At 33.7% G+C, this 19,482-nt stretch overlaps 2 protein-coding genes across 16 annotated transcripts; both read left to right on the plus strand.

Annotated features, from left to right (window-relative positions):
- The first annotated feature begins 1,431 nt into the window (after positions 1-1,431).
- On the plus strand, positions 1,432-13,484 carry LOC109787734 (uncharacterized). 14 transcript variants are annotated; one of them, XM_083076436.1, is made up of 12 exons: positions 1,432-2,698; positions 2,810-2,912; positions 4,743-4,832; positions 4,930-5,011; positions 8,124-8,182; positions 10,666-10,860; positions 10,953-11,267; positions 11,345-11,450; positions 11,529-11,878; positions 11,986-12,239; positions 12,357-12,632; positions 12,722-13,484. In XM_083076436.1, the coding sequence occupies exons 6-9, from the start codon at positions 10,742-10,744 to the stop codon at positions 11,649-11,651; spliced, it is 663 nt and encodes a 220-aa protein (XP_082932562.1). In that variant the 5' UTR covers positions 1,432-2,698; positions 2,810-2,912; positions 4,743-4,832; positions 4,930-5,011; positions 8,124-8,182; positions 10,666-10,741; the 3' UTR covers positions 11,652-11,878; positions 11,986-12,239; positions 12,357-12,632; positions 12,722-13,484. The 14 variants fall into 14 exon arrangements, 12 of the variants coding, with proteins under 12 accessions (XP_082932562.1, XP_082932557.1, XP_082932560.1 ...); XM_083076445.1 differs by having other exon boundaries at positions 2,460-2,698; positions 12,376-12,632; positions 12,722-13,469; XM_083076431.1 differs by having other exon boundaries at positions 11,529-12,239; positions 12,722-13,483.
- A 231-nt stretch (positions 13,485-13,715) lies between these two features.
- On the plus strand, positions 13,716-19,269 carry LOC145958889 (uncharacterized). 2 transcript variants are annotated; one of them, XM_083076452.1, is made up of 6 exons: positions 13,716-18,016; positions 18,100-18,303; positions 18,379-18,471; positions 18,560-18,661; positions 18,762-19,046; positions 19,131-19,269. In XM_083076452.1, exons 1-6 carry the CDS (start codon positions 17,819-17,821, stop codon positions 19,212-19,214), a joined length of 966 nt encoding a protein of 321 aa, XP_082932578.1. In that variant the 5' UTR covers positions 13,716-17,818; the 3' UTR covers positions 19,215-19,269. The 2 variants fall into 2 exon arrangements, with proteins under 2 accessions (XP_082932578.1, XP_082932577.1); XM_083076451.1 differs by having other exon boundaries at positions 13,718-18,016; positions 18,100-18,306.
- The last annotated feature ends 213 nt before the right edge of the window (positions 19,270-19,482 follow it).

Genomic DNA, 19,482 nt, shown 5'->3' on the forward strand with positions numbered 1-19,482 from the left:
TTGATCAGGTTGTGATTGAGGACTGGATGTAGGTCACATGTGGAGTGGCTGAACCAGGATAAAAGACTTGTGCAATCTTCTCTTACCCTTATCTTTTACTTTGTGTAATACCTTGATTGTCCATTAAAGAAGATTGTTCTTGATTAACATGTGTGCATGATTAATGTTGGTTTAAACTGAATTAAAGCATTACATATTGGTGTTAACTTTGAACCTCATTATTGGGTAATCAAGAAAACATATAGGTTTCATTCTTCTGTAACAAGTCTTTAAGAAACTTCATTGAAAATTCATTTTTAGAAAAGTTTAATTGAAATAAAGATCCTAAATACTCTAAAAAATTTTAAAGTGTCATAGAATCCAATTCACCCCCCTCTTGGATTGTGCCATTCTTTTCTAACATATAATTGGTTGCCAGTGTAAAAAAACTTTACACTGGCAGTGTATAGGTAATTTACTCTTATTATAATAAAAATGTGCTTTTGTTTAGAAAAAAAATTGGGGCCTTTTGTCACACATCAGGTTGGAAATGTTTTACCTCAATTGAATTCATTGGAGTTGAAAAGGATTTGGCGTACAATTTTTTTGTTGCTCTTTTTGAATTATCTAAAGTTACTTCACATAGGACAATATACATATTGTTGGTAAAGTGTTAGGTTCCTCAAAAGAAGATACATTATCTATACTAATTCTACATAGTAAAGAACAACAAAAAATGGAAACAATGCTAAAATAATTTTTTTATATCTCCAATTACACAATAATGTTACCTAAAATAACAAATAATTATTAATCTAATTGAATGATAACCCTACAAAATAGAACCAAACATTCTATCATTGTCATGGTGTTGAATGAGAGCTTTGTCCTCAAGGTTATGAAGAATGGTAAATTACGTTGATGTAGTCATGAATCAACGAAGGACATTGAGTGAAAGAATAATCAAAATTATCAAATGTTTATGGAAATACATGTGGATTATTGGTGTGGGAAAAATGGGTATCAGCAACTAGATGGATAGCAACAAAAATATCGTGTGAGACATGTGATAAAGGGGCCGACATTGCATTGACAAGGGGAAATTCAAGCAAACCCAATGAGAAAATCTGGGATACCTTTGTAGTATTGACATTGTGGACCTCCTTAATTTGTAACACCTCTTACTTCACATGTTAATATTTAAAAAATAATAATAATAATAATAATAATAATAATAATAATAATAATAATAGTAATACTGAAATAGTCTGAATAAAAACATTAATCATAAAATGAAAATGTTCGCAAAACACCTCCATGTAAAAATTTCATGTAGAAATAAATTCATAAGATACATAAGTGAACAACAAATATCCAAGCTATTAAAAAAGGACTATGTTTATAACAAATAGTTAAGTGGAAGTTGAAAAAGTAATCTTATTTATGTTGGTAGCTGTCAAATTTATTAAATTACACATTTTACACACACAAATAACTAAACTAAAACCATATTGCAAGTAGCTAAATAAATATGTTCTTTAATTTTGATGCTTATTCTACATATTGAGTGTACACTGAATTATTTATTTAGTTTTGATACAATTTAGTGTTGATATAAATTTCAACAAGAAAGGCAAATCGTATAGGTAAAAATGTATAAGTCTGAAATATTCTTAGGTTTAGATGAACATATTTCTTTACCGAACCCAAGCCTATCTAATTTATAGTTATATTAATTGCATTTAATTTATACAAGAACCAAAAAGAGATACAAAAAGTTGTGTTATTAAGTTATACAAGAACAAATAGTGTGCCAAATCAAGAAATTAGTGAATCAACTCTACAATGCTGACAAATTAAGCAAATTTTTATGAATTTTCCCTAATGTCAAACTTGTAAGCTGATAGTATTTTTTTAACATAAAGAGATAGAATCCTTTCAGAAGATCAATGTAGTGAAAAACCCTAACTAAACCTTTCTCGCTAATCTATTCTCCCTTTCATGCATGCTTAATAACATAGACGAATGCATATCTTTTGAAGTGCAAAATAGAGCAAGTGTAAGGGCTATGCATGACGATGAATGCAAGTGGCAAGGACAATGATGGTGAGCAACAACGACCAATAATGAAGATGAGAATGTAAGATAGGAAGAAAGAATGCAAGGGTTGGGCATGATGGCTAACACCTTTGATGACGATGATGGGACCCAATGGAGGTGGGGTGACAACGGGGTTGAGAACAGAGGTGTGAGAGGGAAGAGAGAAAACGAAATGCGAGAGAGAATAACTAGTGGGTATCTTCCTTCACTACACCAAAAAAATGAAATAACGTCACAAAGTTTGCGGCGGTTTTAAAGAACCGCCTGCGGTTTTTTAATTTTGACTAAAACACATTAAAATTACGGCGGTTTGACCCAACGGACGCAATTTTTAATTTTTTTTTGACGGTTAATATAGAACCGCCGCAGGTAGGTTAAAAATTTCAGCTTACTCAAATGTTCCCTCCCCTCTCGTCCACAAACCTAACCCTTAACAACATAATCCCTGTTTCTCTCGCTCCATTCTTCTTCTTCTCTATCGGTCCATTCTTCTTCTTCTATCGCTCACGGTCACGCCTCTGCTGCTCAAGAGTGACGCCTCTAGCCTGCTGCATTGAACGTTGCTCACAACCACTGGTTCACGGGGTCACGACGCCTCTGCTTTCCTCTGCCTCGTCCGGTGAGTTAGAAACTTGCTCACAGAGCAACAAAGATATTGGGTTTTATGTTAATAGCTTTTTCCATATGGTCTTGACTGGTCGTAATGCCTTGCTATCTAATTTGAGATCAGGTGGAACTGGCATTGACAGCATCTTAGAGGGTAACAAAGATGCACAAATAGTCAACTGATTGTGTTGCAACCAAAGAACTCTGGTACATACCGATGAATCTAGGTATTGGGTTTTATGTTTTATGGTTGATGGTTTTCAATCATGTTTGGTTTATTGTTTTTAAAATTGACTGAGTACTATGCAGTTCCTCTTTGTATGTCTGTCATTTGAAGGAATTAAAAAATAGCTTGTGTGGTAGTTCGCAAAACTTGAATTAGAAAACATTCTAACTTGAAGAATGTGCTGAATTGTTTAATTGCCTGATTATTGTGTTTCCTTAAGTCGAAGCCCACCATGATCTCATCAATCTTCATATGTTATATAATTGAGTGTTATTAATATTAACTTCTAAGTTGAAAATTAAGGTTGTCGACTGCATGACGATTAGTAGGGACAATGGACATGTAGTGGTCCAAGACTATGTAATAATTCCTCTTTCCTTTCAGCATGTTTACCATTTCAAGAAATTAAAAAATCTGTTTGTAAATAGCAGTAATTGGTTGAGTAATTAATTAATTTGTAATTTTCTTGGTGCCTCGTGTACTGAGTTTGTCAGAATTGGGATCCCACTATATATAATGATTATTGCCATATCGGGTTACATAGAACATGCCTTCATCTGGTGTGAACCTTACTCTGAGCTTACCAAGAGAAATTTTTTTTTCTAGCAAGTTTTGATGATTAAATTGAAGTCTACATTGTTTGCAGATCACTGGGTACCATTAGAATGTCAAATTCTTTTGAAGTTAGAACCTCACGTAAAGGAGCTGCAAACTAAATATTGTAACCATAAAGCCAATTAACAAATGAACTAGGCTTTTGTATGATATCCAAGTTTAAAACATTTATTTTTCTATGATATTATGATCATGCTTGAAAAGAAGTTAAAAGCGTTTTTATAGTTTCTCTAGTGAAAATAAAAAGTATTTTTCAGTAAAGAAAATTCTCAAAACACTTCTAAACTTATCCCCAACAGGCTTAATATTTTGTTTGAAAACCATACCTTTATTTTCCTCTTCCACATAATTTAGCTAGTATTTATGAAAATTATGATAATCAACCACTGATTGAAATGAACTACATATCTGCAGCTCACACAGGATCTTGGGCATTAGCCTACCCTGACATTGTAACTTGTGCGAACATCCATTTTGGTTCATCAAGATTCAAAAGACTGTTTCTATATTTTTATCTTTTGTATAGTTTTATGTTTCATATTTTGTTGTATCAAAGTTTCATAACCTCTTTTAAAGACTTTGATGCTTCATAGATATTTATTGGTGAAGTGTCTTGAAGTACAATTGTACAAGTGCTTCATAGTGTATGGCCTGACATGGCCACTGCCAGAAACAAATTGATCTGGTGGCAGAAGAACAAATCTGTTGGGGCTATCACAGTTTGATCCATAAATAAATCCTTATTTAATGATCTCTAGTTCCACTTATTTCGTTGTTTCTTTTGTATTAAACAATGGGATCATGTCTAATGAAAATGCACAGTCTTTCATAAAGCTTGTAATAATATAAGACTTATTTTGTTTGTTTAATAAAAATATTCCAGAGTTTTGATTCGTCTTTTGATTTTACAAATGGAATGTTAAGACAATTGAGGCTTTGACGCTGTGTTCTTGAAAATGGAATTACAAGTGGGTGAGCTATATGTACATTGGGCATGGAACTTACTGTTTACAGGCTTCGTTCAACCACTTTCTTTTAACTTTCTTTAAAATGTATAGAATATAGCAGCACTAGCATGTACAGGATAGATTTAAAATTTGATAAGGCATTATAAGGTTTAATTAATCATTTGGTTGCTAAACTTGTCGACTTTAAATATTTGGTTTCTCTGCCTGTTGATCTCATTTGATTTTCATCTAACTTTCTCTGATTACAGGTTCTTAAATCCCACACCAACTCGGTTGCCTCTGGACAACTTTCTCAGCCGTTGGAGAGGCTGCATATATCTATTGAAGATTACTCTCTGGTTTGTACTCTTCAATTTCTCAGTTTCGTATGTTTATTCTATCGCTCATGCTCATATCATTTTATATTTGCACTTAATTTTGTTACTACAATTGCAGTTACATAGTACAGACAGAACCTCGTCAAGGCTTTCTTCTAATCCTGGTTTTGTTGGTCCTTCCCGTGGATCTATTTCTACTGGTATATTTCTATCACTTGTGTTTCTACAGTTACATAGCCTGTTGCTTTGCATAAAGACATAAATTTATGCTTTCTATTTCTGAAAATATGTTGTGCTCCTTTGATATGTGCATCTGGTGTAGGGTTTGGATCATTTTGTTTTAGTTGTTATACCTCAATTTTGTGATAATTTTACACTGCCAGGCTTGATAAGTTAAAATGAAACAGATTCCTTCATAAGTTAAAATTAGCTTGTGTGTGTTCATATAGCAATTTACAAACTTGATTCAGCTAAAAGCGAGTTTCATGTGAAGTGCTTATGTTTGGTAACTTTTATATTAAAAATAAGTTAGTAATAAAACATGGAATAAAACCTAATGCAAAACTTACACCAAACTTCTCTCTTCTCATAATTGATTTTAGAGTTAAAATCCAGTTTGAGAAGGTTTGATCCGCCCCAACGTATACCCAAACACAAATTCAAATTTTGTTAACTTAGGATCTGCTTGGCTCATAGAGAATAAATACCTGATAGAGCAACTAGATCCGTGAGGCTGAGGCCATGTGAAGCAAACATTTGGTTCAGCTGTGTTAGTTTGAATTCAGCATGAGGTAGATGGTGTCTAACACTGGCTTTTGTAGAGATTCTCCCATCTAGCCTTCCCAACTCTACTGCATAAGATGGTCCTCCTGTCTGAAGTAAAGTGAATGTTCATTTGGTATTCAGCTAAATTGTAGAAGGAATTAAAATGTTGCATATATTTTCTACATAGCCAAAATAAAATATTCTTATAAAGACAAATCTGTTAAACCTTCAAAAACAAAAAAGCTAAAAAGGTTTTTTCACTGCATAGTTATGTTTACTTACTTCAGTGGATAATCCCAGTTAAGTATTTGTTTTTGAGCATAATTGTACATCTAATGATAATGGGTACATTTCTTTTAGCTGATAGCATGCATGCCTTTGATGTATGGCTATTATCTCTTATTATGTATTTCACTTAAATAGAGTGAAAACATGTAGAAGAACATGGTTATGCAGCAAAAATGAAATTACTGTGTTCTCCCATTTTCATTTTATCTCTTTATCGTTTCTATGCTTAACGGTTTTGTTGCTATTGTATGTTTCAACAAAATCAAAAGAAACATGAGTTCTCTAATTCTACTACCTTTGTTACTTATTATATAGACAACCAGTGTACTAGGATTGAACATATTTTATAAGTGATACAATTTATGATATTGATTAGAAGCTCTCTTTATTTCAAAGGCTATTGCTTATTTACCAATGCTATCACGTCCTTAGTTGCCATTGCCAATATGTCAGCACATGAAACCTTATTTTGGCAGCCGGGTACACGGTCAACAGTAGCCTTGGCTTTGATCACACAAACTAACAAGAAGGTGTAAAGTGCTTCGTGGTGAATGTCCAATCTTGATCGTGTATGTTTCTAGTAACATTATGTGCTTACAAAGTTACACACAATCGTGTATTATATATCTAGGAATATTTTTAAACAAAGTTACATAATCACATGATTTTCTCGCATCATTTTAATACATTGTGTTTTAATATGACCATATAGGGTGTTTTAAGCCATTTTCTTCCCAAACTTGTGTCTGTTTTAAAATGAAAAAGAAAAGGAACCTGCTAAAGTTGAAGACACGGTTCTAATATAATAGAAGGTTTCGACTTTCAACCTTAATTAACTTGAGATTGCTTTGGACCAAAAGGAGTTTTGTCCCCTGTTTTCTCTTATTTATCTTTCTATGGCTATTTTCATGGATTCTAATTCAAGATTGTATTTTGTTTCTTATCTTATTTGTATCACAAGGTGTACTTGCCGCATGTATATTATCTTGCCCGTGTCCACATCCATTCACTTATTCTTCTCTAATTTCCCCTTCAAACATTCTTCAACCATTTTCTCCTATATCCATCTTCTCTCCTACTATACCCTGCCAGACTTTTTATTTTTATTTTTTTTATCACAGATATGCAAATAATTTGTCAAATTTGATCAAATTTTAAAAAATAAAATTAACCTATATAGTGCATTCTTTTTATCACAGATATGCAAATAATTTGTCACGTTTTGAATGAAGTGTAGTTTATTATTGTAATTAAAACAATATAGTGCATTCTACAGTAAGCCACGCATTCTCCTTTACCCCTTTTTCATCTCCCTTGTTTTTCATTTATTTTGCTCCATATCGATTGCTTTACAATATCTATATTTTACTATTAAACTGAGTAATTCTTTGGCAAGGGACAAAATCTGGTAGAAGTGTGTAATCCATTATTCACATGGGCATTAACCATAAATGTCATAGTGTTGTGCAGCCAGCTTATAGTGGCAAGCATAACCTCATATGCACATAGCAGAACCCGTGCTTAAAATAGCCAAGACATGAGATAGCATAATCCATGTCCCCACTTTCTCCTGAATCTTCATTAGTTAAAAATGAATATTCATGTAGTATCCTCTTCATTGCACGTAATGTATTAATGTATTTGGTGTAGATTCCTAGAGTGGTACTGCACACTATTATTTTTTTTAATGTTGCTGGAATCATGATTCATGTAGCTTAGACTTTGGTCGAAATCATGTGCATTAATTTGCATCATTGTAACCGCATTTCACTTTGACAAGAGTACCCAATTTATCTATTGTATAAGCTTAATGGTGGCTTAGGTAGCAAATTGAGTGGATGTTGTACTGTACACGAGTCCATATGTTTAAAAGCATCACCCTATGTTTTTTTAGTGTAAACTAGTTTTTATAATAGTTTAGTTTTTAAAAACTAAACTTAAAATATAGTTTAGTCTAGTTTTTATAAAAGTTAGTTTAGCTTTTTTTTTTATATAGTCTAGTATAGTTTAGCTTAGACTATAGTTTAGTATAATATAGTTTTTTAAACACTCCTAGCTATTATTTGTCCTGCACTATACAAAACTTGTAGTTATTATTTAAGCTCCAAAAGTATTTAGGCAACACTTGTCCCTATTTCTAGTAAGCATAAGATTGTCACATGATAAATTAGCCTAGCCAAACACAAACACAAGTTTAGTGATTTCAATAGATTGGTTGGTTCAACTTTAACACCATTTCATTTATCTTTTTATGAACAGCCAATAAAGGGTTATTTTGAAATACGAAAAAAGGAAGCGAGAAGTACATCATCCTAGAGGTAAATTCTACTCATACTTGAATAATTGAAACTCTTGTAATGTAAACTACTAGTCATCAAACAATTTTTCATTATATCAAAGCATGTATGGTTGTAGGAGTTTATCTTTATTCAAAGCCTCTATGCTTGTAGGAGTTTATCTTTAATTATTAGAGAAACTTCACTCCTTTTGATTATTATTTTTTACTATTTATTTTAATTAGTTCTGATTATAGATGCCTTATTTTAAAATGATGTTATTGAATGTATTATTTTTTACTAAGAGCATATGCATTTCATATGTATTGTCTAAATAATATACATTTATCAATTTATTAAGTGTTATATTATGTTTAAATCTAGAATAAATTTTTTGAAGCAATGGATAAGTCATGGATTATGAAGCCGCGAAACACAATTGACTATGAGCAAGGAGTTAGGGGATTTATTGATTTTGCTTTTGAACACAGTTCAGTAAATGACAAAATAATATGCCCTTGTAAACGATGTGGTTTCAAAAAAAGACAAATCAAGGATGTGGTGTATGATCATTTAATTTGCACACCGTTTCCATGTGGGTATACTAGTTGGACTCATCATGGGGAGAGAAGGATAAGAGAAACTTGTAATACTCCAAATGTAGATGAAGATGGCACTGATATTGAAGATCCTATTCAAAACATGATTAATGACGCTTTTGGAGTTGATAGGCACCATGGAAATGGAGTACCCATTGCATCAAATGTAGAGATTGATAGAGATGAAGAAGTGATGCCAAATGCATCTGAAGAAAGGTGTGAAGCTGACGAGTTTTATGAACTAGCAAGAGATGAGGAACAACCCTTGTACGAAGGGTGCACAAAGTATTCAAGATTGTCCTTTTTGGTGAAGTTGTATCATATCAAATGCCTATGTGGAATGAGTGATAAAGCCATGACAATGATTTTAGAACTTCTGAAAGATGCCTTTAAACATGCAAATATTCCAAGTTCATTCTACGAGGCAAAGAAAATAATCAACAAGCTTGGTTTGAACTATGAAAAGATACAAGCATGTCCGAACAATTGTATGCTTTACTGGGGCAACAGGGAAGATGAAGAAAGGGAGACATGCAAAGTTTGTAACACTTCAAGGTGGAAATCAAGGGCAAAAACAAATAAGTCTAGGTTATCTGGTGATGACAATAGTATGAAGAAAGTGCCTGCAAAAGTACTTCGTTACTTTCCATTGAAACCTCGATTACAAAGATTGTTTCTATCATCAAAGACAGCTGAGGATATGAGATGGCATTTTAACAATAGTAATAATGATGGAATGATGAGGCATCCTAGAGATTCTGAAGCTTGGAAGCGATTTGACTTGACACACCCTTGGTTTGCATCTGATTCACGAAATGTGCGTCTTGCATTAGCTACTGATGGTTTTAATCCTTTTGGTGTTATGAGTTCAAGTTATAGCATTTGGCCAGTAATTCTCATTCCATACAACACTCCACCATGGGTATGCATGAAGCAAACATCTTTTATAATTTCAATGATAATTCCTGGTAAAAAGATGCTAGGAAATAATATAGATGTCTACCTACAACCTTTAATCAAAGAGTTGAAGGAGTTATGGACAATAGGTGTGGATGCGTATGATTCTTTCAAGCGAGAAATGTTCAAATTACATGCAGCTTTAATGTGGACGATTAGTGATTTTCCTGGGCTAGGAACACTTTCTGGGTGAAACACTTACACCGGACTTGCTTGCCCATCTTGTAACTTTGACTCTACTCCCTGTCGTCTTCCTTATAGCAGGAAATGGTGTTTCATGGGTCATCGTCGCTTTCTTGATCAAAAACACAGATTTAGACTGAACAGGATCCGCTTTAATGGTGAGCAAGATTTGCGTAGTTCACCGAAAGCATTATCTGGTTCTGAAATTCTTGAACAGGTTCAGAATATTAATGTCACATTTGGTAGAATACCAGTGCAAGAAGGGACAAGAAAAAGAACCCGAGGTGGACATCTTCCACAAAGTAGCACTCAACAGTGGAAAAAGAAAAGCATATTTTTTGAACTTCCATATTGGAAGGATAATTGTTTACGTCACAATCTTGACATGATGCATATTGAGAAGAACGTGTGTGACAATGTCATATATACTTTGTTAAATGATAGTGTAAAGACAAAAGACAATGTTAATGCGAGAAAAGACTTGCAAGCTATGGGTATTAGACCTGAACTTTGGCCAAATGAACATGGAAAATATCCTTTAGCAATCTTTGCGTTGACTAATAGAGGAAAGAAGGCATTTCTAACAACTCTAAAGAATATCACCGTGCCAGATGGTTATTCTAGCAACATTTCTAGATGCATTGACTTAGATAACCTTAAATTGAATGGAATGTTGAAAAGTCATGATTCTCATGTATTGATGGAGCAATTCTTACCATTAGCCATGCGGACAGCATTGCCTGATGAGGTTTCAACAATACTAATTGAGTTTTGCTCATTCTTCAGACAATTATGTGGTAAAGTGTTGAAAATTGAAGATTTAGACAAATTGCAAAATCAAATTGTCTCCACTTTATGCCACATGGAAATGTTGTTTCCTCCTTCATTCTTCACTGTTATGGTTCACTTGGTTGTTCACCTTGTTGAAGAAGCCAAGCTTGGAGGTCCTGTTCATTATCGATGGATGTATCCTATAGAAAGGTAAAAAACGTGTGTTAGTGTTTCTTTTTATTTTATCATTTTAGTAATAAAACACATTCATCTAAATAAAATTGATTGTGGCTTAATAATAGGTACTTAGGGAAACTAAAATCTTATGTACGTAATAAAGCACGACCGGAAGGCACTATAGCAGAAGGCTACCTTATGCAAGAGATTCTTACATTTTGTTCAAGGTATTTAGATAACATTGAGACAAGATGGAATCGACTTGGTCGTGTAGATGATGAGCCATGTGATAGACAATCTCAATCACAAGTAGGTGAATTGTTTCCCGTGGTTGGAAAACCTGTTGGTGGCTCTTCATATTTCACCTTTACCCCCAAGGAGAAGTTACAAGCTCATAGACATGTGTTAACGAATTGCCCTGTGGTTGATTACTACCTTCAGTAAGTAATTATTTCACTTGGATAAATTATTAAGTTCTTTTTTTTTTTCATATATCTAATATGATATAACTAAGTAGGAAATTTAGAAATATTGTACGAAGGCAGCTAAGAGGTGGTGCAAGGAATGCTGCTGAGGTAGACAAGAGGGTTCATAGAGATTTTGTTCGTTGGTTTTCTAATCGCGTAAGTGCTTATGCATTCCAAGTTCAATATGTTTATTTTTAATAAGAATTTGACTAACAATATGTATTATGCCATTAGATTGGAAATAATCTTGACAGTCTTAGTGAACCAGATAAAGATGTTCTTATTAGTCTTGCGCAAGGTCCTTTTGATCGAGCTAAAAGGTTCACAGCATTTAATGTTAATGGATACAAATTTTGAACCTTAACACGAGACAAATTTTTAAAAACTCAGAATAGTGGAGTTTTTGGCACATTTGGAACAAGAAGCTACTCAAGCAATAATGATGCCCAAATGCGATTTGGAGGGGTGCCATACTATGGAAGATTGATAGATATCATTGAGATTTTCTATAATGGGTTCACAGTACCCATGTTTAAATGTGAATGGGCTGACACCACTACTTCAAGAGGCATGAAGGAAGATAAGTTGGGTTTTATCTCTATTAACTTTGCAAGACTAATACATACTGGTGAAAAAGAAGATGATGAACCATACATTAAAGCTTCTGAAGCTCAAATGGTTTTTTATGTAGAGGATGAGAAGGAACAAGGTTGGAGCATACCAGTTCATTTGAAACCTAGAGACTTTTATGATATGGGTGAACATGATGAAGAAATTATGGGATCTATTGAGGCATACCCATCACACAACTTGGAACAAATATTTCATGATGATGCCACACATATACAATTGGCAAGAATTACTACAGATGATGATCTTGAAAATTCAACCATCAATGAAAATTTTGATGAAGATAATCAAGATATGGTTTAATAAGAGTCAAGAGTAAGAAACCTCTTTATTTGTTTTGCACAAGATATTTTTGTTTGGTTTAAACTTTGTAGTAGCTATATGTTTATCTTCTACTTTTAGTTATTAAAGTTAACATTATGGTTTATGCAGGTATGCCTCGTACAAGAAGACATGTTGTGGCTAGGTGTCAATCCACACCAAATGAAGAAAATAGTTTCTCCATGGGCACTCATCAAAGTGTAGAGGTTCAACTACCTCAAAGTGAGCCCATGCCAAATATTGAATCATCTTCTCGTGATGACATACATGCTACTTCACCCATTCGCTCCGAATCTAGGAGGTCGACACACCATGAATCTGATGTGGTTGAAGATTCATCTGTGGCTCAGAAAAAATCCCCTACCTATTGGAATGTTGATGTTATTAGTATGTATAATCTAATTTTCGTTATCTCCTTATTATTATTTATTGCAAAACTTGTTGGGTTGTTAATGTTTGGTTTATTTACATGTTAGATGAAGAGGGTGTTGTTACGCAAACACGTTTAAGGGTGCAAGATGTGTTTGCATCACGTGATGCCACTAAGGTGTGTACCAAGTGGAATTCTGAAGGTCAACCAATAGGAGAGTCTGCAGGTTTATTAGCAGGATTTTTGGGTGAAATTGTAAGCAACTTCAGTAATTTCCCCATAATGTACGAGTGATGGAATCATGCCTAGGAAGGCAAGAGGTGACATATTGAAGGAGCCAAGAGGAGTTGGCTAGACATGAAGGTTTGGGCCAGTCAGGGCCCAATGGGCCTGATGGGCCTGGGAAGGCCCAAGTTGAACTTTTCTTGGGCCATATTTTGTTATAGCTATTTTCATATGTTTTGTATACATCATGTTAGTATAGGTATCATATATTTTGGTCTTGTATTTTGGACCACATAGAGTAGCATTTTAGGTTTTAGGCTCCCTTGTGCTAGTCCGAAAATTTAGGTGCCTAGATGCATTTAGGTTTGATTTGAGAGTTATTTAGGGTTAATTTGAGTGGCACATGTTCAGCCACCCATGGTGCTAAACATGTGACTCAAATGTAACTTAAATGACTTCCAAATTAAACCTAGTTTAACCTATTTTACCTATTTAAGTAATTCTTGTATATTCCTAATCTAATGACCTAAATACAATGGTCAAACAAATACAATGGAAAGGAAAAATTACAAGAATGAAAATGAGCCCAATATTGGGTACCAAAAGCCCAAAGGCCCATGAAGCCCAAAACTAGGCCCAACAAGCCTAAAACCTAAAATGCTACTCTATGTGGTCCAAAATACAAGACCAAAATATATGATACCTATACTAACATGATGTATACAAAACATATGAAAATAGCTATAACAAAATATGGCCCATGAAAAGTTCAACTTGGGCCTTCCCAGGCCCATCAGGCCCATTGGGCCCTGACTGGCCCAAACCTTCATGTCTAGCCAACTCCTCTTGGCTCCTTCAATATGTCACCTCTTGCCTTCCTAGGCATGATTCCATCATCCCCTCCCTCTTGAAAAGGATTTGTCCTCAAATCACGAGGATGCATGGAATAAGAAACATCACCTACATACACAACAAACCATGTATAAGAGGTGACATGTTTATGATGAGAAAATGGATTATGGATCCTAAGAGGAGTCCTTATATCTAGCCTAAGAAAAAATAAACTATCAAAATTAGACTCCCTAAAAGTAGAAATAGGCTCCTCTCCTAAGCATAACCTAGAAGTAAAACCTAAGAATGTAATAACACTATGACTAAGACATTGAAAAGAATGATTTTTAAACACTACAATATCTTGCCTAAAATACCCTAAATGGTAGCCTAGGCTTTTCCTAAAATATAAAGAAAAGAATACTAGAAAACGTCCTAAACAATTTTGAATCATATTGTTTGGTAGATAAAATGTCTTGGAAAATCTTGAAAACTCATATAAACTATTTTTGTTTTGTAGGGAAGGGTGCAAATTAAGTTCAAATAAAGATGAACTTCCCATAAGATCAAAAATAGAATATGAAATATGACAAGATGTATCTATCAAACAATATATTCCAAAATTTGGGTGCTTTATTAGAAAAACTATGGTAGAAGGATTCCTAAAGAGAGGAAGGCTATCTGCCTTGGGCACCTCCAAGGAAGTAGCACAAGAAGTGGAACCAAATGTAGTCCACTCCTTCTTCACTACATCTTGAAGTTGAGATTCATTTTTCTTTAGAATGATTTGTTCTTGAATCTCTACTTCATGACTAGTGGTAAGATTAGGGTAAGAGTTAAGGTCTTTTTTATGAAGAGAGTATTTTGTAAATGATTTTTAGTGGTAGAACAACTCTCTTCACTCACAAGTCCTTTAGAGGAATTATTTTCCTCCTTACTCTTCCCTAAGAGCAATGCCTTTTTTCTTTCTTTTTCTCTTGTTTTTCTCAATTTTTCTTTTGCTAAAAGTTTCTCTCTCTTTTGTTTAATAATGTGAATTTCTTCCTCTAAAATTGCAATTTGTGCTTTTTTTTCAAGTTTTTCTTTTTCTTTTTTTAAAGCTTCTTGCTTTGTCCAAGGTGTTAGTGATTTAAGCCTTTGAGTAGAATGTGAAAAACCTTTTGGAGAGCTTAATTCACTACCACTTGAGAAATATTTTCTCATGATTAAACAAAAGAATTTTTTTTTTGTATATGCTATGCAAAAAGTTATAAAATGTTTTTGGTATTTTCTAGGAATGAAAATAGCACTTGGAAGTCTAAGTGTACAAGTTGCACTATCAAGGGAGGTGAGCTACAAAGAGCCACTTAATAACCAAGCCTTTTCAAGTGGAAATCACTAAACTCCTTTGTGATACTTCCAATTTCCCAAAGCTTTTCACAAAAATTTTGAATGCTTTTTCACAATTTGTTTGTTTTTGAGACTAAACTAAACGTGAGCAAGTAAATCTACACAAGTCTAGACGTTTCAAGGCAGCAAAATAAAGCAATTAAAAGACAAAGAACTTAAAGGAAACAATGTAAGCAACTAGTCGGATATCCTAAGTGGAAGCTTGAAACATATGAAATTTCCAAGCCACTTCCACTAGCACTACACGTGAGGATGCTAACAAGGAGTTAGATATACCTGACCAGCTTCTTAATACTCCCTCCAAGCTTTACAAATTGATTTTAAAATACAAGAGAGATTGCAAAATTTAAACTAGCCTAGAAAGCAATAAATGGCGGTTTTGGTGACCAATTTAGTGACGGATTGTTGTGCAAATTTTCCAACACTTAATCAAGTGTTTAATCCGCCACTAATCCTTCAATATGATGCTACTGGACCTGCAAAAGAAACACAACAAAGAGGTTAATGGTGGCTGCCTCACAAGGTGAAAGGAATGGTCACTCAAGTGAAGGAAGTTTAGGAGAAGTTTTGGTCACTAAATTAGGTCAAATTTTTAGGTCTTAGTGTCCAAACTTTTCCTACTCTTTGTTGAGCAATGCTTGATCCTTGAGCAAGGATTTGAGGCCACTTCCAGCACAGGGAAATTATTGAAAGAAAAAACTAGACAAGCAATAAAAGCACAATTTGAAAAGCTTATACCAAAATTAAGAGTAATAGATGTATATGACAAGACTCAAAGAGGTTCAACAAGTAAAACTGAAAATTAAGACTTCAAATAAAAGCTAGCACTCAGATAGAAGAGTTCCTAGATAGGTACTAGAATAGATGAACAAAACAAAAAAAATTTGAAGACAATTGGACAAGTATAGCAAAAGTAGTAGCCAAAACAATAACAAGGAATCAAGTAGGTTTTTCAACTTGTATACCTCTCGGCTTTTTCCTTTTAATTTTCTTTCTCTATTTTTTTTTAATTATTTCTTTTTCTATATTCAAGTTAAGAGTCCAGAGAGTATATTTGCCTTTTGTTTCAAATTTTTCTAAGATTCCAAGCTATAGAAACCGTGACTACAAGTTAGACAAAAATTCAAGTGAAAACAAGGAAACTAGTGCACTAGTTTTTAGGTTTTGTCTTGGATTCTTTTGTACACTTTTCTTCTTTGAATCTTTGTACTTTTCTTTTGATTTAGGCTCTTTTTTTGTCTCTGTTTTCAGCCTATTTACTTTTTAAAATTTGAATCCAAAAGATAGTGCACTAGAAGTAAGATTAAGCACTTGAAATTTTGAGTCACAAAAATTTTTTTTTATAAGATTTTTCAATGGAAATGTGATTTGAAAACTTAAGACACAATGGAAACCTAACTCTAAAGAAACTTACTAGAACTAATAGCAAGTTATGAACACAATAAGGTAAAAGAAAAAGCACATATAGGAGGCAAGAACAATAAGCAATCCGAGAGCAACAAATTGATGAACTAGACACAAAGAAAATTTAGGTCAACATGCTATTCAAGGAATTTTAAGACATATAAAGACTACACAAACATACTAAGACAAAACATGGATTAAAAACCAAAATCTAAATGCAATGTATGCAGTCCAATCACGGACGCATATTAGGAATGGAGAGACTCAAAATTAAAATAAAAAATAAGCACAAGCTAATAGGTCCTAAACAAGTTGATTGAGGAAGAAAATTCAAGAACAATCAACCAATGGATCTATGGAACAAAATATGATATAAAGCATGTAGATCCGAAAAGAAACTCAAACAAGACACTTAGAACACAAAGTACACAAAATGGACACAAAATTTTGAAGAACACTTATCTCCTTGAAGACCTTGCTCTTGATACCAAAAATGATGGAAAAGGTTAGGAGGAGTGGTAGATGATTTCTCCTTAGCTTCTCCTTTGCTCGGATCTTCTTCAAGGAGATGGAAACCACAATGATGAACACTAGATGGAGGATGATTCACGGATTGGAAGAAGGCTTAAGCCTTGGATGGAAGCATCCAAGCTCAAGGTTCAAGGGAAAGCTCACTTCAAAGAGGAGGAAACCTAAAAGGGTTCCTAAAAGTGTAGCTCTCTAAATTCGGTGACTCTTGAAGAAATTTGGCTGAATAAGCTCTCAAATTTCATTATTCTCAAAAGTGAATACAAAGAGTGGAAGAATCACTTAAGTAGGGTTCCAAGTGTGCAACTTTGGGCGCCTAAATCCAAGGCTACATGTGGCGCCCAAAATTTGAATTCAAACTTGAAATTTGAATTCAAATTTTGGCTCCCATGTGCTAGTCCGAAAATTTAGGTGCCTAGATGCATTTAGGTTTGATTTGAGAGTTATTTAGGGTTAATTTGAGTGGCACATGTTCAGCCACCCATGGTGCTAAACATGTGACTCAAATGTAACTTAAATGACTTCCAAATTAAACCTAGTTTAACCTATTTTACCTATTTAAGTAATTCTTGTATATTCCTAATCTAATGACCTAAATACAATGGTCAAACAAATACAATGGAAAGGAAAAATTACAAGAATGAAAATGAGCCCAATATTGGGTACCAAAAGCCCAAAGGCCCATGAAGCCCAAAACTAGGCCCAACAAGCCTAAAACCTAAAATGCTACTCTATGTGGTCCAAAATACAAGACCAAAATATATGATACCTATACTAACATGATGTATACAAAACATATGAAAATAGCTATAACAAAATATGGCCCATGAAAAGTTCAACTTGGGCCTTCCCAGGCCCATCAGGCCCATTGGGCCCTGACTGGCCCAAACCTTCATGTCTAGCCAACTCCTCTTGGCTCCTTCAATATGTCACCTCTTGCCTTCCTAGGCATGATTCCATCAACGAGACTTGGAAAAAGGTTCCAAAAGATTACAAAAACTATGTTTTTAAAGAAACTATACAGGTATCAATTATAATTAACTGCACACATGTGATTTCTTGTGTAATTTGTGTACTAATGATAACTTTCATTATATTGTGGTAAAGGCAAAATTTGATGTTAATGATCAAGAGCATAAAAAATATATCTTAGCTAGCTTGGGAAAGAAATGGAGGGATACTCGATGTAGGTTGTTTCACAAAAATTATAATTGGGAGATTTCTGTGGAGGAAAACTGTCAGATGCACCCACCAGAGATTGATCCAGACCATTGGAGGCTTTTTGTACAATTTCGGACGAGTTCTAAACAAGTGGTAATATGTTTTCATCTTCCATTGGTTATAAGTTTGGTTACATATATTGACTTTTAATTTTGTTAAATGTAGGACATATCTGATAAAAATGCAACAAATCGTGAAAAGTTATTGATCCCACACACTCTAGGATCAAAGACATTAGCAAGAAAAAGGGATGAATTGGTATGTAAAGTTCATTTAGTCTATTTTGTTTGAAAAAATTGAAAAAAATTGTTTGTATAATTATTTTTGGTATGGTGAAAAATGTTAGGAAGTGCAATATGGACGACGTTATAATAGAGGAGATATGTATCCTATTGCTCATAAAAAGAAGGATGGATCATTTGTGAACGAAGATGCTAGACAAAAATATGTGAGTACAATATATTATTTGTAATTTTCAATTACCATTTGCTTTTCACTCATATAAGTAATCTTTTACTATTTATCTATGTATTCAACATTATATGTAGGAACAATTGCATAATGAAATTCAGGAGACTTCTTCTGAGAATGAGGCATTCTTGAAAGTGTTTGGAAAGGAGCATCCAGGATATGTTCGAGGCATGGGACTTGGGGTTACTCCAACTCAAATCATTGGATCATATTCTTCCACTACGAGGTCTGGATCTTCATCAAATGTGGCCACGATAGCAGAATTGCGATCTGAAGTTGAAGCACTTAAGGCACGAGTTGGTGAAGTTGATGTTTTGAAGGAACAATTAGCTTTCCTTATGCAAATTGTTAAAGGAAATCAGGTATAAAATAAAGTATTTAAAAAATTGTAAATTTTATTGTCTAAGTAAAAGTTCAAATCTAATTTGTTATTATTTTAATTTCAGGCAGCTGAAATGGAATCTCCAGCAGATTTGAGACGTTCTTCTCAGTCTAGCCATATTCCTGAAGATAATGGAGGATCATCATGAGGGACTATTTAGATATTTGCTTCAATTTTAGTTTGTTAGGAGCTTTTAGGACCATCTTTATATTTTTGTTGTTTTTATGTGCCTAAGTTTCTTAAACTTAAGGACCATTTTATGTTTCAAAGATACAAATCTATTATGCACTAAATTTGGATTTAATATCTTTATTTAATGAATGACATTTTTATTTGAATCATTTGTATTAGTTTATCTTGATCACATGTTTGAGATAAGAATTTAAACAAACAGGTTGAAAATGTAATTATAAAAA

The sequence above is a fragment of the Cajanus cajan genome, chromosome 1, assembly GCF_000230855.2.
Source record: "Cajanus cajan strain Asha chromosome 1, NIPB_CcT2T_4, whole genome shotgun sequence".
Lineage (NCBI taxonomy): Eukaryota > Viridiplantae > Streptophyta > Magnoliopsida > Fabales > Fabaceae > Cajanus > Cajanus cajan.

Excerpts from the sequence above, each read along its gene's own strand:
- LOC145958889 (XM_083076451.1), top strand. The coding sequence starts at position 17,819 with ATGAAAAGTTCAACTTGGGCCTTCCCAGGCCCATCAGGCCCATTGGGC. Across the intron at positions 18,472-18,559 it reads CAAGAAAAAGGGATGAATTG|GAAGTGCAATATGGACGACG; the intron begins GTATGTAAAGTT and ends GAAAAATGTTAG. Across the intron at positions 19,047-19,130 it reads AAATTGTTAAAGGAAATCAG|GCAGCTGAAATGGAATCTCC; the intron begins GTATAAAATAAA and ends TTTTAATTTCAG.
- LOC109787734 (XM_083076418.1), top strand. The coding sequence starts at position 8,543 with ATGGATAAGTCATGGATTATGAAGCCGCGAAACACAATTGACTATGAG.